The following is a 13,787-nucleotide window of genomic DNA, read 5'->3' on the forward strand; positions in this document are numbered from 1 at the left end:
CGCCCCCCATCATTTTGCTGGCCCTGGTTGACCCATCGGGTGACGAAGCCCAGGGCTGCGTTTCCACATGATACAGAAGTTTATCTGGTCTCAACGGGGCAGCTAGATCAGTAAGTAGCCCCGGCCAATGCCATCGCACTCTGCCAGCCGTTGGCCAATGAAGCTGATGGGCTCGGTTGTGATAGGCATCTCCACTGGTTCCGGGCCTGAGGAGGTGCTCGGGGACACCCTGCTCCCATTTTCTTAAGGTATGTCTAATTTGGACCTGGCTCTGAGTGTTGGGTCCCAGGTTTCTTCCAGGAAAGAAAGCGGATTCTGCAAGCCCAAAGTCCGCCGACCCGACATATGCGAGATGTTACAACAGCTCCACTTCCTCCTGGATGGCACTGCTCCCCCAGAGATAAATCTCCGGTCTCCCTTTTCGGCCCAGGCTGCAGGAGGCCGGCAGCTCCTCAGATGGACTACAAAAGCTAAGTCATGTCTTCTGGGGGAGGTGCTCTAGAACATCTGGCTCCGTGTGTGCGTGGGGGGGGGCTTTTGGATTACCGAGGGCCATGCATGAAAGATGACGAGTGTAGATTCGCTCAGGTCCCTTTCGGTAGCCTGCCGTGTCAAGGACACGCCCTCAAAGTTGCTCTAGCTTCTCCTGCACTTCCACACTCCTTGGGTTCTGTCCTTGCACCCGTGGGGGTTTCTTCCCCTTCGCCACCGGTGACTGGGATTGCTGCCACGCTTCCACAAGCTCCGCTAACTTTGAGGGCGTGCAGCGGGGGACGGAGGGTTCTATCTTAGAGAAGCCAGTGGAGTGGATGGTTTCAGAAGACAAATACTGTGTGGCGTGCATTCATTTGAGCATGGAAATAGTATCCTTGTGTGTCTTGCAGTGCCGTTCAAAACCTTCCCCTTGTTTTGTTGGAAGGCGAAGTCCAGAAGGATCATGGCTGGCCCAGGTCTCTCTGCGTCGCTGAGGACTGTCCTGCCGTTAATGTTCCAGATCCTGTTGAGGAATGCCGTCTCCACACCACCCATCGTGGAAGTCTACTTTCGGCCAATAGGTTTGTTAAACCTTTTGCTGAATTCATGAACGGTTTATTGCATGCATGCAATTGTAGAAAAAGCCTGAGAAATAGAAACGCCTTCATAACCTCTGATGCTTCGTCTGAGCCAGCTGCAGGGGCCTCAGGGTTAGGACTTTGACTTCTAGAAGTTTTAAGCATTAGGACTTTGTACATTTAGCACTTAGACTTCTAGAAGTTTTTAGGGTTAGTGTGAATTTCCTGCACTTCTGCTTTGCAACTTGTCCTGGGTGGTGTTTCGCAATTTTCTTCTAGAAAGGAAAGTGGATACTGCAAGCCTGGTATCTTCCACCCCAGATCTACGAGAAGCTGCAACACCTTGGATGCCTGTGCCCCTACGTGTTGCTGAGGACGGTCCTGGCCTTCATGTTCTGGATCATGACAAGGAACGTCATTTCTACGCCACCCATCCGTGTGAGTCTACTTTTGGACAGAAGATTGGTTCAACTTAAACTGGATGTGCGAAGGGATTATTGCCTGTATGGACATCTATAAGTATAATGTATAATAGCTATAATTTTGTATGATTTTAGTATAATTTGTATCGATATATTGATGTAATTTATAATTATATTTTATAATTTATACAATTTGAAAATTGTAAAATACTTCAAATATTTATTCATTCTGTTTTAATTGTACAGTAGTATGTTTTTTGAAAATAAAAAATTCATTCCTAACCCTAACCCTAGCCCTAGCCTTAACCAAAACCCTAACTCTAACCCCTAACCCTATAACTCCATACTGGGAGAGGGACAGCTAGCAGACACCCTTCGCCAGGGAACCCTGATATTCTTCCCAAAAATAGGTGCGAGCACTCTGCCGGAGAACTGGCGTACCATCACGTTAATGAACGACTATAGAATATCTAGACAGAGGTAGCCTAGCTACAGTTATCCATGCTCTGATAACCTCTCGTTTGGATTACTGCAATGCGTTATTATTATATGTGGGGGCTGCCTTTGAAAATGGTCCGGAAACTTCAGCTGGTACAAAACAGGGCAGCCCGTTTACTAACAGGGACTGGCCGGCAAGACCACATTACACCAGTCCTTTTACAATTTCATTGGCTGCCAGTCCAGGTCAGGGCCCGATTCAAAGTGCTGGTTTTAACATTCAAAACCCTAAATGGTTTGGGGCCAGGTTATTTGAAGGAATGCCTCCTCCCATATGTACCTGCCCGGACCTTAAGATCATCTACAGGGGCCCTTCTCCGTGAGCCCCTGCCAAAGGAAGTGAGGCAGGTGGCTACTAGGAGGAGGGCCTTCTCCGCTGTGGCACCCCGGTTGTGGAATGAGGTCCCCAGAGAGGTCTGCCTGGCGCCTACACAGTACTCTTTTCGGCGCCAGCTGAAGACCTTTTTATTCTCTCAGTATTTTAACACTTAATTTTAGCTTAAATTTAAATTTTACTGTTTTAACTCTGTATTTTAATCTTATATCAATTTCTGCTATGTGGTTTTATCCTGGTTGTGCTTTTGTTACTGTATTTTGTATTTGTGTTTTTAACCTGTTGGTTGTTTTATTGTGGTTTTAATTTTTGTGAACCGCCCAGAGAGCTTTGGCTATTGGGCAGTATGGGCAGTATAAAAATGTAAGAAATAAATAAATGCTGGTGCACATCCTGAATGACCAGCTGAAAAAAGTGGTGCACAAACTAGTGGTGGCATCGCAGACAAGCACCATACGGAGGTGCTCGATGACGGATTTGCTGAGAGTGCTCAGGGAAGTGTTCCAAGACGTGCAGGAGGGCAAATGACGAGGCCCCTGTGTTGCAAATAGATCAGGTGAAGGTCTTCGACAAATTAGATCACGGCTACCTGTGAATGGTGCTGGAGCACAAGGGAGTCCCGAGGGCCTTCGTCAAGTTCGTCCAGACTCTCTTAAGGAATGTGAAAGTCACACCTCAGGTTAATGGCTGGAGGGGAAGCGACATCCCCATCCGGTCAGGGGTCAGGCAAGGCTGTCCTCTCAGTCCATTGCTATACATGTTGGCATTGGATCCGGTTTTGAACTTGATTGAAAGGGATGAGTGGGTGCAAGAGATCTATTTCAGCAGCTCTTATCAGAGGGAAAGGGGGAGCTTGGAAAAGGCAATGGAGGGAACTGAGGAGAGGAGGATCCAAAAAGAAGGGAGGGTGAAGTTGATAGCCCATGTGGACGATGTGATCATCTTGACCAGGAGCAGAGAGGAAGTGGAAACAATATGGAGCTTATTCGGTAGGTTCAGGAAGGCATCTGGTACAAAGCTGAATGAGAGGAAGAGCTTCATCTTTGAGCTGCAGGGCGATCAGAGTAGGATCACAGGATGCTCGATCGGGAAAATACGATGGGGACTGAAAGGGAGGATCACCCCCAGGGATAAGGCAGAAGGGTGGGAAAGGGTGAAAATCCTCAGGATACATTTCTCCCTGATGCCAGGAGGAATGGGGGACAATTGGGAAGGGTGGGTAAGGCAACTCAAGGACAAAGTGAAGGTGTGGGACAAATGGATGCTAAGCATGTACCAGAGAGCGATGTATATCATAGCCACCATGTCCAACTTGGCTTCCGTGGACCTACCCGCAGACACGGTTGTCAAGGAAGCCAATCGGGTCATTTTCAAGTTTGTATGGGGAACGAACTTCTTCCCGAAAACAAGAACGGTGGCATACAAGGCGAAGGAGCATGGAGGCTTGCAGGTCCTGGTGACAGGCCCCGTGATCTATTCGATTTTTCTGAGCGCAAACTTCATGCCTTGGGGCAAGGTGGAATTCCTAGCCAGCAACAAGAGGAAGGAAGGGAGCTACCAACCAGGAACAGATGGAGAGAGACAGCGTAGGGAAAAATCTCGTGGGAGCAGGAGATGGTGAAGAACAGGGTAGGGTAGCAGTGGAAAAGGCAAGGCCCAGAGTACATAGAGCAGCTGTACAGCCAGGTCAAAACATGGGGGATCGAGTCAGGGGTGCTCAAAGTGATGGAAAACGTACAAAACATGCAAGCGTACGTGCAGCAGATGAAAAAGAAACTGTTTGCTCAGATCACGGATGGCCTGTGTCAGCAAGATGACGTGAAAAAACAAAAGCAGTCGCTGTCGCTGTATCTGAGGAGGCCGCACTACCCACTGCTGACGTTCGAGGACAAAAGGGTGCCCTAGCACTTGTGGGAAATCAGGTGGAGAGCCTACCATCAGGTGTTAAACGTGCAGGCTGCTAACCCGTGGCTCAAAGCGTGCCTGTAAAAAGACCATGGAGCATGCTGTAAAGCAATGCCCAGCAGCCAGGCAGACATGGGAACAGTTAGTGGGGGCGCTGCAATGGCCAGCCCAGAGAGACCTAACTCTGTATTTTAACCTTATATCAATTTTGCTGCGTGGTTTTATCCTGGTTGTGCTTTTTATACTGTATTTTGTAATTGTGCTTTTAACATGGTGGTTGTTTTATTGTGGTTTTTAATTTTTGTGAAAGGCCCAGAGAGCTTCAGCTATTGGGTGGTATAAAAATGTAATAAATAAATAAATAAACAAACGATAGTATCGGGCCTCCCACCAGCAGAGGAAATCAAGGACCCCGTAAAGCGTACCGAATTGGGGGGAAGCAGCACAAGGCGGAGTGAAATAGCATGGTGGAGCGTGCCATGGACAATAGTCAGGTTCATCAACCTCGTGATCCCCCTCGCCTTAGCGGTACAAAGATGGAAGGAACAGAAAAGTCAGATGCAACCAGACATACAGCAGACAGTAGGGGGCATTGTCACAAAAATAGACACCATAGCCATGGCGGAAAGGGAAAGAATGAGTCATGCGCTGTGGCAAAAATTCTGGCCCTGGAAAGCAGGGACCACACCAGGGATAACGTGACTAGGCACCCAGCGGCAGTGAAACTGGGCACTCCAGGGAATAAAAGGGGAGCGGTTCAAAAAAAACGCAGGCATGTTTTATAGGGAAGCGGTGAAAGTGAAACAAACAGCTACATTGAAACTGAAGGGAAAGTTTCAAGGCTACTGTAGGAGGTGATGGATATAGGAGTACACGGTGAAGGAAGTATGTTCATGTATTGTTTCATGACAGTGTTTCTTATGTGTTGTGTATAAGAGCCTATGATACTGTAATAGGATGTAGTAGCACGATTTTAAAAAAATAAAACGTATTTACCTAAAATGTATTTTCCTAACCCTAACCCTTGACGCTCCAGAGTTGGAGGAAGGGGAGGAAAGCAGACCCTCCCTGCCAAAATGACATGCCACAGAGAAAACTAGGGACAACCTCCTCCATTTTTAAGGAGTAAGAGAGGATGGTGGCCCATCCTCTCACTGGCTGGGTTTGGACCTGGGTTCTAGTCCCACCTCCTTGCCTAATGGTGAAAAGGTGCTTCGCTGCCTCAGTTTGTCTCATGTGTAAAGTCAGGGAAATCCTGAGTAAATGCAAAAAGTCGTTGCCCAAATGCTGCACTGCTAAAGAACAACAACATGCTGATTTGGCATTGTCTTTTCTGAGATTTCAGACAAGCCTGACCAGTGCCCAAGACAGTCACTGCAGCAGAAGGTCATGTTGTTTTCTTTACCTCGTACATCTGCCACAGAGGCCACACGGCAGCAGCCACACCAGCACCTGCCTCAGAAGCCTCCATTTGCATTGGACCCTGGACGACCCCGGAGAGAAAACTCAGAGGCAGTCCTATGAAAAAGACCAGAACAAATACATCCTTGATGGAGTGGAAGGCATGGAGGGATATTGCAGAGAGGGGGGATGTATTGCCCACACCTGTGTATGTCAAAATAGTCTAATAAATGGACAAAGGTGAGGACATTTGCATCAGATGGGTTTATGGATTCAATTTATACACTTTTAGTAGCCACATTTTAAAATCTTTGCATTTTAAACCTTGAGGATGACAGGCTTCTCAGTGTTTAAGTAGAAGTTTGGAATCACAAATTTCCAGACCACTGTATGGACCTAAAAAAGCTCATTTTAGCTCTTGGTGAGTTTTTTAATGTTCATTAAACCGCGTCCATGGGCACAAAAAGGGACACGCCTTCATTTTTGTAACCCAAGAGGGGATTGTTGGTACACTGGATTTTAAGCCTAGGGTGGGATTTGGGGGGGTGGGAGGTCAGTACCAGCTCTCTGAAGCACGGCTGGGTGTAAGTGGAGCGAGTCCTCAAAGGGATTTTTCTCTTCATAATGCCTCTTTAGCTTACAAGTACTGGAGGCCACTCGCAACGCCTGGCCAGAGGCATCTCAGCCTCATGGAATGGAGGAAACGGGCCAAGCCCTCGGTGGGGAGGAGAAGGGGGGAGTGGGTACGTGGGTGACCCTGAGAGACCCCCAGTCCTAAGGTTGGACAGCGCCGATTGAGGCGAGCCAGTGACTTGGGACATGGGCCTCCCCAAATGCACACGCGGAAGAGAGGGCAGGAGGAGCACCAGCAGCACGGGGAGGGGAATGGGGGGGCGGCAGACCAGCATGCCGAAAGGGAAAGCACTGAGTGCAGCAAAGGGGCAGAAGACAAGGGACCGGGGCTGAGTAACCAACGGACAGAGGGAGCCTGGGCAACGGGGGTGACAGGGGCACAAGCCAATGCAGACTACTGGGGGGTGCTCTGGCCCATGGTCCAGACGCTAAATCTTTATGTCATGCTGGCCCTGGCCTTCCAGTAGTGGTAGGAACTCAAGCACCACGTCGAGTATGAGGTGAAATGCTCAGCTGGTGTCGTTTGCAGGCAGAGCGATGCCAGTGGGACAGACAGCACCTGCCCACACAGGAGTAGCGCTGACAATGGCTGTGGAAGGGAGGACATCACTTAACGCCACCCAAGCGTAGGCACGAAGAATGTATTCGTGACCAGGCATGTCAGCCAACAGCTGCATTAGTTAGGGAAACAAACAGGGGGTGGGGGCATGAGCCGTCTGGCTTTGTGACGCGTTTTCACGACTCGGGAACGTATTATGGTCGCCAGGTGGAAGAGCTGCTTGCAGCAATAAAAATCTCTCAAACCTAACCCTAACCTGGAACCTCAAGCCTGAACCCCGAACACAAAACCTAAACCCAAAGGTAATATGGAACCACCTTGACTAGTAGCCATATCACTGTGAAGGAAAACAGATAGACTGCACTGCATAGGACATAATGGTCTAACTAGTTGGGAGGGTAGTTTTATCATGACGTTTTTATGCATGACGTTTAAACTGAACAGGGCCCCAGCCAATAGAATACAACAGGCCACCTGGAGAAACGAGATGGACAAGATAGCAAGATCTTGGCACCAGGAAGGAGCCCTTATCAGCTTCAAGGCTGTAAACCATCTCAACCAGCAGGAAGGAGAATTATGCACCTTGGGGGTGTGAAACAAAACCGCCTGAGTGACGACAAGGAGAGGGGCGAATAGAAGATAGAAGACGGAGAAAGGGGTATATAGCAAGGGCCCCATCTCCAAGTCTTTGTCTTGTCCCTTCCTAAGGTATGGGAAGATGTTTGTGGTGGTGGCAACAGCAAGGCCCTACTTAGGATTTTTCCTTCCTCTATACCCTACCCTTAGTGGAATAAAGTATGCTACCTCATTCCTTTATATGCTGCTATTGTCTTGTGTCTGGTGCTACATTCAGAGAGAGAAAAGGTGAGAGTAAACCAAAATTCTGGTGCCTTTTCCTAGAGTCTCCCCAGGCAGGAAGCCTCTGGAAAGGAGGCAACAGTGGCTTAGACCTGAGGGGAAACAATCTCCCCTTTCGGTCTATCTTTCCAATCAGAACACAAGTGGAAAGGTGTTGTTGCACACATGGCCTGTTTATGCACTTCTCCTTAGGGCATCTGGTTGGCCACTGTGCAAACTGAACAATTTACTACACAGGCCTTTGGTCTGTCATCTGCACTGTCCCAATAATAGCCCAGTATGTAGGGAAGATCGAACTGGCCATGTACAACCCACAATACATTTTGGGCCACCCAAAAAATGCACCCACTGCTCCAGAAGAAGAAGAAATGGTAGGGCTGTGATACGCTTCTCTTCAATTCTTAGAAGCGATAGCAAAGCGCCATGATTCACCTCTGTTACAGGCGGAGGAGTGAGTCGGGTGGCTAGCAAAGCATAGTGAAAACAAGGGACCAAAAGCAGATAATTTGCTTTTTCACGGAGTGCTCCACCTGCCATTTTGGATATTTTCCCCATAGGATTGCATGGGGGAAAAGATTAGCATATAACTTTTTTATTTTTCAAGCTACATCCTTGAAATTGAATGTGCTTAGAGTGTCATGATTGGGGGTCATTTGTGTCTATTTTCAGAACTTTTTGTGCTGCGGTTTGCTTGCTATAATTTTTTTTAAAAATGGGTAAAAGCGGGAGGGGGTAACATTTTTTGGAAGTGATGAGAGGCCGATTCAACTCCCAATCGTGATCACCTGATGAAGCATCCTCCAATCCCAAAGTTGGAGGGGGGATAAGCAAAATAGGATACTTAGTAACTTGGGATACTGGGTAACTTTTCTTTCTTAATCTGAACGGACTTTTTTCCAGTATTTTTTGAAACAGTAGCCCCACCAAACGCACAAACACAACCTTAAATCTTATACTACTAAGTAAATAAATAACAGATAGAAAACACAGCACTGCTACCCACACTAACCTTGGTGAACAACTGAATAGATGTGGTGCAAGGGGATGATGTCCATAGGGCATGTGGATGTGCCCAGTGCACACTCCTGCCCTTGGGGGGTCCTTAGAACCTTCCAAAGGTTAGCCATTGGAGAAGCAATACCTATCATGAGTTGAAGTGTGAGTTGGCTTCTCAAAGACTGATACCTAGACAGGACCAGCCAAAGTGGCAAACAATTTCCCCTCCCCCTGGGCACGTCCACTTTCCTCTTACTGGTAAAAGACAGACATAGCCTTTTTAAAAATTCTTTTTGTTGTTGTGATTCAGCAACACGGCTGCTTTTAATTCCACCCCTCCTGTGTTTATTAATGAATTAATTAATTACATATACCACCCCATAGCCAAAGCTCTCCTGGCTTTCTCTCTTCAGTGAAGTCAGGCAAGATTTCATTGTGGTTCAAGTTCTTATTGTTGTTGTGATTATTATTAATATTAATATTAGTACTGCTATTATTAACGTGATTATTATTGCTGTTGTTGTTTAATAATGGCTGTGATCACAGTGCAGTCAATCAACTGAAGCAAGGATCACAAAGCTTTACTCTTATCCTCCTAGCCCCCTAGCCCCCTATTAGTTATGGGATGCAAAAGAAAAGGTATCTCATCTGCTGGGACTTACTTCCCCATAGATCTATGGCACAGTGTGTGTGTGTGTGTGTGTGTGTGTAGCACCTCTCTGCCCTCCTAGTGCCTGGGGGATGGCCTAGATGATGGGCTTTGGGGTTCAACCCCACAAGCCTCTGGCATGCTTGCACCCAGTGCTACAGGGGCTTGCTGCCTGTCCTCCTCTGTGCCTACCTCACAGGGATGGTTTGTGCATGTCTTGCTTTGACTCAGGGTATCCTTCCTTGTGATAAAAGAAAGCTGCATTGCGTGCTCACCCTGTTTAAGATTTCTTGGTGTGGTTGTGTGGATTTTTGAAGTGTTTCACCTGAGATGAAGGTCCTTATTTAGAAAAAATATTTATTCCCCCAAATCATCTGTCCTATTGATTGCTATGGGCAAGCGCTTTACAATGGATCCTTATGGGCAGGTATGGAAAGATGTCGGAGCTATTAGCATTTCTGAAAATGGGGTGGGAGATTTTCATATATTCCCCCAAAATCAGGGGATGCTCAGATTTGCTTCCAACTGGGCATGAAGGTGGATACATGGATAAGCTCTCATGGTGCCTATTTTGAGGTTTTGAACGTCAACAGAAAAAAAGTTATAGGCGTTTGAATTTCAATGCAAGTCTATGGAGGGAAAACACGGAACTCTGATCCGGATCCGGAGCTCCACAGCAGAGCGGAGCAGACCATAGGCGGATCATTGTGAAGAGGAGCGGACCCAATCCGGAAGTTGCGGATTGGGATCTGGAGCGGATCCGGGGGGAGGGGGTTGTCCGTGCACAGCCCTAAGAAATGGCAATTCAATGCCAATTCTCCTCCTCCTGGAGAAGGTTATGAATAGCTACTACTCCTGATAGCTAAGTGCAGAGGCAGTGAGCCTGTAGACACTAGTTGTTGGTCTGATCCAGCATGGCTCCTCTTATGTTCTTAGGTCATACAGTGGAGGATCTTTTTTTGGAAGTGTTTGAAATTGCTGGGGTCTGCATGTAGTATTACAAACAGAAGCTAGAACTGAGGAAGGTGGAATGAGAAATATTCTTTGCATCATTTATCTGTCTCATTTGGATCCCTGTTGCTTTTAAGAAGGGGTTGTAGCACCCAGTAGACAGCTAGTTCCTGCCCCAACATCCCCGTGGGGTTTGGTGGAAGAGCAGGACTTCCATGCAGCCCTTCTTTCCAAGATGACGTTTTGAAGATGACATATTAGAAACGGACATTCAGTACTACATGCGCACTGAGATTTCCCCGGTGCATATAGGCCAGTATTAGCGTGACTGCAGAGACAACAGGGGATACAGCAGGCAAATGGTTCATCTCAGCACCAAGGGACTTCCTTTCTTCCGACTCCTCTATCCCGGACAAGTTTACATCCTGACAGATGGCCAGTCAAAATGAGCATACGGGACCAGAGCAGTAAAGCGGCTGTGAAGAACTTCTGTCCCCCAGATCCAAGAATATCTTGGATCACAATTCCCATCAACCCTGTTGGCCATTCTGACTTAGCTGATGAGAGCTGGAGTCCAATGACAGTTGGAAGATGACAGTTTTCCCCGCCGTGCTCAACATGAGCCATTGTGCAGTCCTGCTTGAGAAAATATGGAGGGGACTGTTTTAAAATCATCATTCAACAATGCAGACAACGGAATGCCACAAGTATACACCTTGCTTTTTTCTCACAGATAAAGGGAGATTCGCTTGTATTGAAGCATTATGTGCAATATAATGCTTTTTCTGGATGTTATGCATTGATAATAACTGAAAATGGTAGAAACTATGCCATTCTTTGATTACATTACATTACACTGGGGTACAACTCAGAACAACTGAGCCAGGCGGCAACATCTGCAAACCAAGTTTCAGCCCTTGGTACTGTGTGTTCCAGTTTAGGTAAGTGGCAACATACTAGGAGCAATTACTAGAAGCCCAGGATTCGACAATGAAGCCCAATCTTTACCAGATACCTGGGAAATGAATAAAAGAATACAGATACTGTAATACTTCATCTAATTTTCACTAAAAGATGCCCAGGTGAATTGGTTTCTTTGATGTGGCAACACCAGATCTAATGACAAATCTTTTTGCTCTTTCTCAGAATCCACAAGCTGATAGCCAAGTAGATTCAATGCACCTTTGCAAACATCTTGCACTCTCCTGACTTTCTGAAATGACAGAACATTTCTCCATGCCTGTGAGACATTGGCTGCATCTCGAGAGGTGATGAGGAAGGCTTCTCTCTTCCTACTTGGCCCTTGCCCATGAGTGATATTATAGATCCAGTTTTCAAGTTTTTGGGTCAAGTGGAGATCTGTAAATTTATACATTGCTGTAATTTCTGCTAAGGGATCTCTTACAAGATCTTCGAAGCGGATCATCAAGTAACGCTCTTTCAGAAAACCTGGAGGTTTCAGCATAGCTGTCTCATAAATCTGAACATGGCTTCTACAGATCTCCTGTAGGACTTTGTACTGGCCGTCTTCCACTTCAATGCCATTCATGCCCAGGACGATCCCATTGTCACGGGCCAGAGCTTTGGCTGATTGCTCCCGAGACTTCACAACAGCTCGGGGGTCGCGGATCAAGTGGATGATTTTGAGGTTCAGGGAGGGGTCGGTGAGGAGAGGATAGAGCACCTTGAGGTCAAAGAAGCGGACTTCCTTCAGGACCACGTGGCTGTAGGTCTTGCAGGCCTCCTCCACTTTGCTGAAGGGGTACTTGCCACAGAGGGTCTTGCAAGCACTTTCGCTTGTAATCTCTGTGCGCTGGAAGTATTCACAAGCAGGATTTGTGCACAATGCCCGACTCACTGCCCACTGAAAAAGATCTGACAAGTTTCTGTTCCAAGGCATGTAGGCATCAAAGACAGACATGTCGCACCGGAAGACGGAGTGGACAAGGTCCCGCACGGCCATGCGCAAGACCTGCGCACTGTTTTGCTGCATGGCGGCCCACACATGCCAGGCGGGCTCCATCAAGTAGAAGACGTCGGGGTGCTGGCTGAAGAGCTGACCCACGAAGGAAGACCCCGACCTCCAAGACGACAGGATGAGGACGTGCGCCTGGGCCGGCTTCTCCACAGATGAAGACATCAGGAAACCACTGTGTTGAGCATACATAAAAAGCAAGAAACCAGTCTGGATCACAACGAAAACTGCAATGGCGGTGCTGGAAATACGGAGCCTCACCATTCTGGCTGAAGCAGAGCACAACTGGGAGAGAGGGGGAGAAAAGGCAATTTAGTTTTCAGCACCAAGCCAGGGCAGAAAAACCAAGGGCCTTGGATGTTGGCAAGCAACTGTCATTCATAGGGGGCTGATAACTGCCCCCCCCCCGGAAATAGCCAACAATCCAACTTAGATCAGCAAATCAATGACGGCCCTGAAAGACTTCAGACAAGAGAAGGAAAGGCAACAGCTACACTTGCACAGCACAAAAAATCCTTTGCCTTGGGAAAAGGCCTGTTTAAAGGGGGGGGAGACTAATCAAGCCAGCACGAATTCCACATGTTTGCAGGGACAGAATGCAACATCTGAGGCTGATTTTATTATGAGATTTCTTTTTTAAAATAATTCAAGTGCGTAGTACTCATATCTACAGGGGGGGTGGACCTGGAAATTGTTTTAGATAAACAGGAGTTTAAAATAAAAGAAACTAGATTTGGGGTGGGGGTGGCTAGGAAGAGCTAATCCTTTGCCTAGTATTGGCTCTCTCTCCGTAACCCTTTCCCCTTCCTCACATATCCCCACCCTGGCCCATGCAAATCCAACATGCACTGTCCTTTTTTGTGGCTCCCAAATAACCCATGCTGCCATGGCCACCATGCTGCCATAATAGCAGCAAATTTGCTGCTATTATGGCAACAAAGTGGTAGTTTCCCTGTAAAACAAGATGCAGGGAGCGCCGGCAGAATCAAACCCTTGCAGCCCCCTAATTTTGCTTCCCAGCAAGGGTGGCCCATCTAACTCCACTTCTGAAATCTCTTCATTGGCTTCCAATTCACTTCAGAATCCAATATAAACTTCTGTTGACCTTCAAAGCTTTTCACGGTCTAGCTCCTTCCTACCTCTCCTCTCTCATCTCACACTATTGCCCCGCTTGTGCTCTTTGCTCCTCTGATGCCATGTTTCTCGCCTGCCCAAGGGCCTTTACTTCCCTTGCTCGGCTTCGTCCATTTTCTTCTGCTGCCCCTTACGCCTGGAACGCTCTTCCAGAACTTCTGAGATCTACAAGTTCAATCGCAGCTTTTAAAGCTCTGCTAAAAACCTTTCTCTTTCCTAAAGCTTTTAAAACTTGATGTTGTTTGGACTTTATACTGTTAGTTTTACCCTACCCTGTGCCTGTTTACCCTACCCTGTGCCTGTTTGCATTCTCTTCCCCTTCTTATTGTTTTACCATGATTTAATTCGAATGTAAGCCTAAGCGGCAGGGTCTTGCTATTTACTGTTTTACTGTTTTACTCTGTACAGCACCATGTACAT

At 47.3% G+C, this 13,787-nt stretch overlaps 1 protein-coding gene across 1 annotated transcript; it reads right to left on the reverse strand.

Moving 5' to 3' along the window:
- Positions 1-11,002: 11,002 nt before the first annotated feature.
- Positions 11,003-12,515, reverse strand: LOC134408785 (carbohydrate sulfotransferase 6-like). The gene has a single exon (XM_063141215.1). The coding sequence runs from the start codon at positions 12,495-12,497 to the stop codon at positions 11,316-11,318; it is 1,182 nt and encodes a 393-aa protein (XP_062997285.1). The 5' UTR covers positions 12,498-12,515; the 3' UTR covers positions 11,003-11,315.
- Between the last annotated feature and the right edge of the window lie 1,272 nt (positions 12,516-13,787).

Source organism: Elgaria multicarinata, chromosome 14, assembly GCF_023053635.1.
Source record: "Elgaria multicarinata webbii isolate HBS135686 ecotype San Diego chromosome 14, rElgMul1.1.pri, whole genome shotgun sequence".
Lineage (NCBI taxonomy): Eukaryota > Metazoa > Chordata > Lepidosauria > Squamata > Anguidae > Elgaria > Elgaria multicarinata.

What these genes read in the sequence shown, in the direction of transcription:
- LOC134408785 (XM_063141215.1), bottom strand. Translation starts at nt 12,497, where the DNA reads ATGGTGAGGCTCCGTATTTCCAGCACCGCCATTGCAGTTTTCGTTGTG.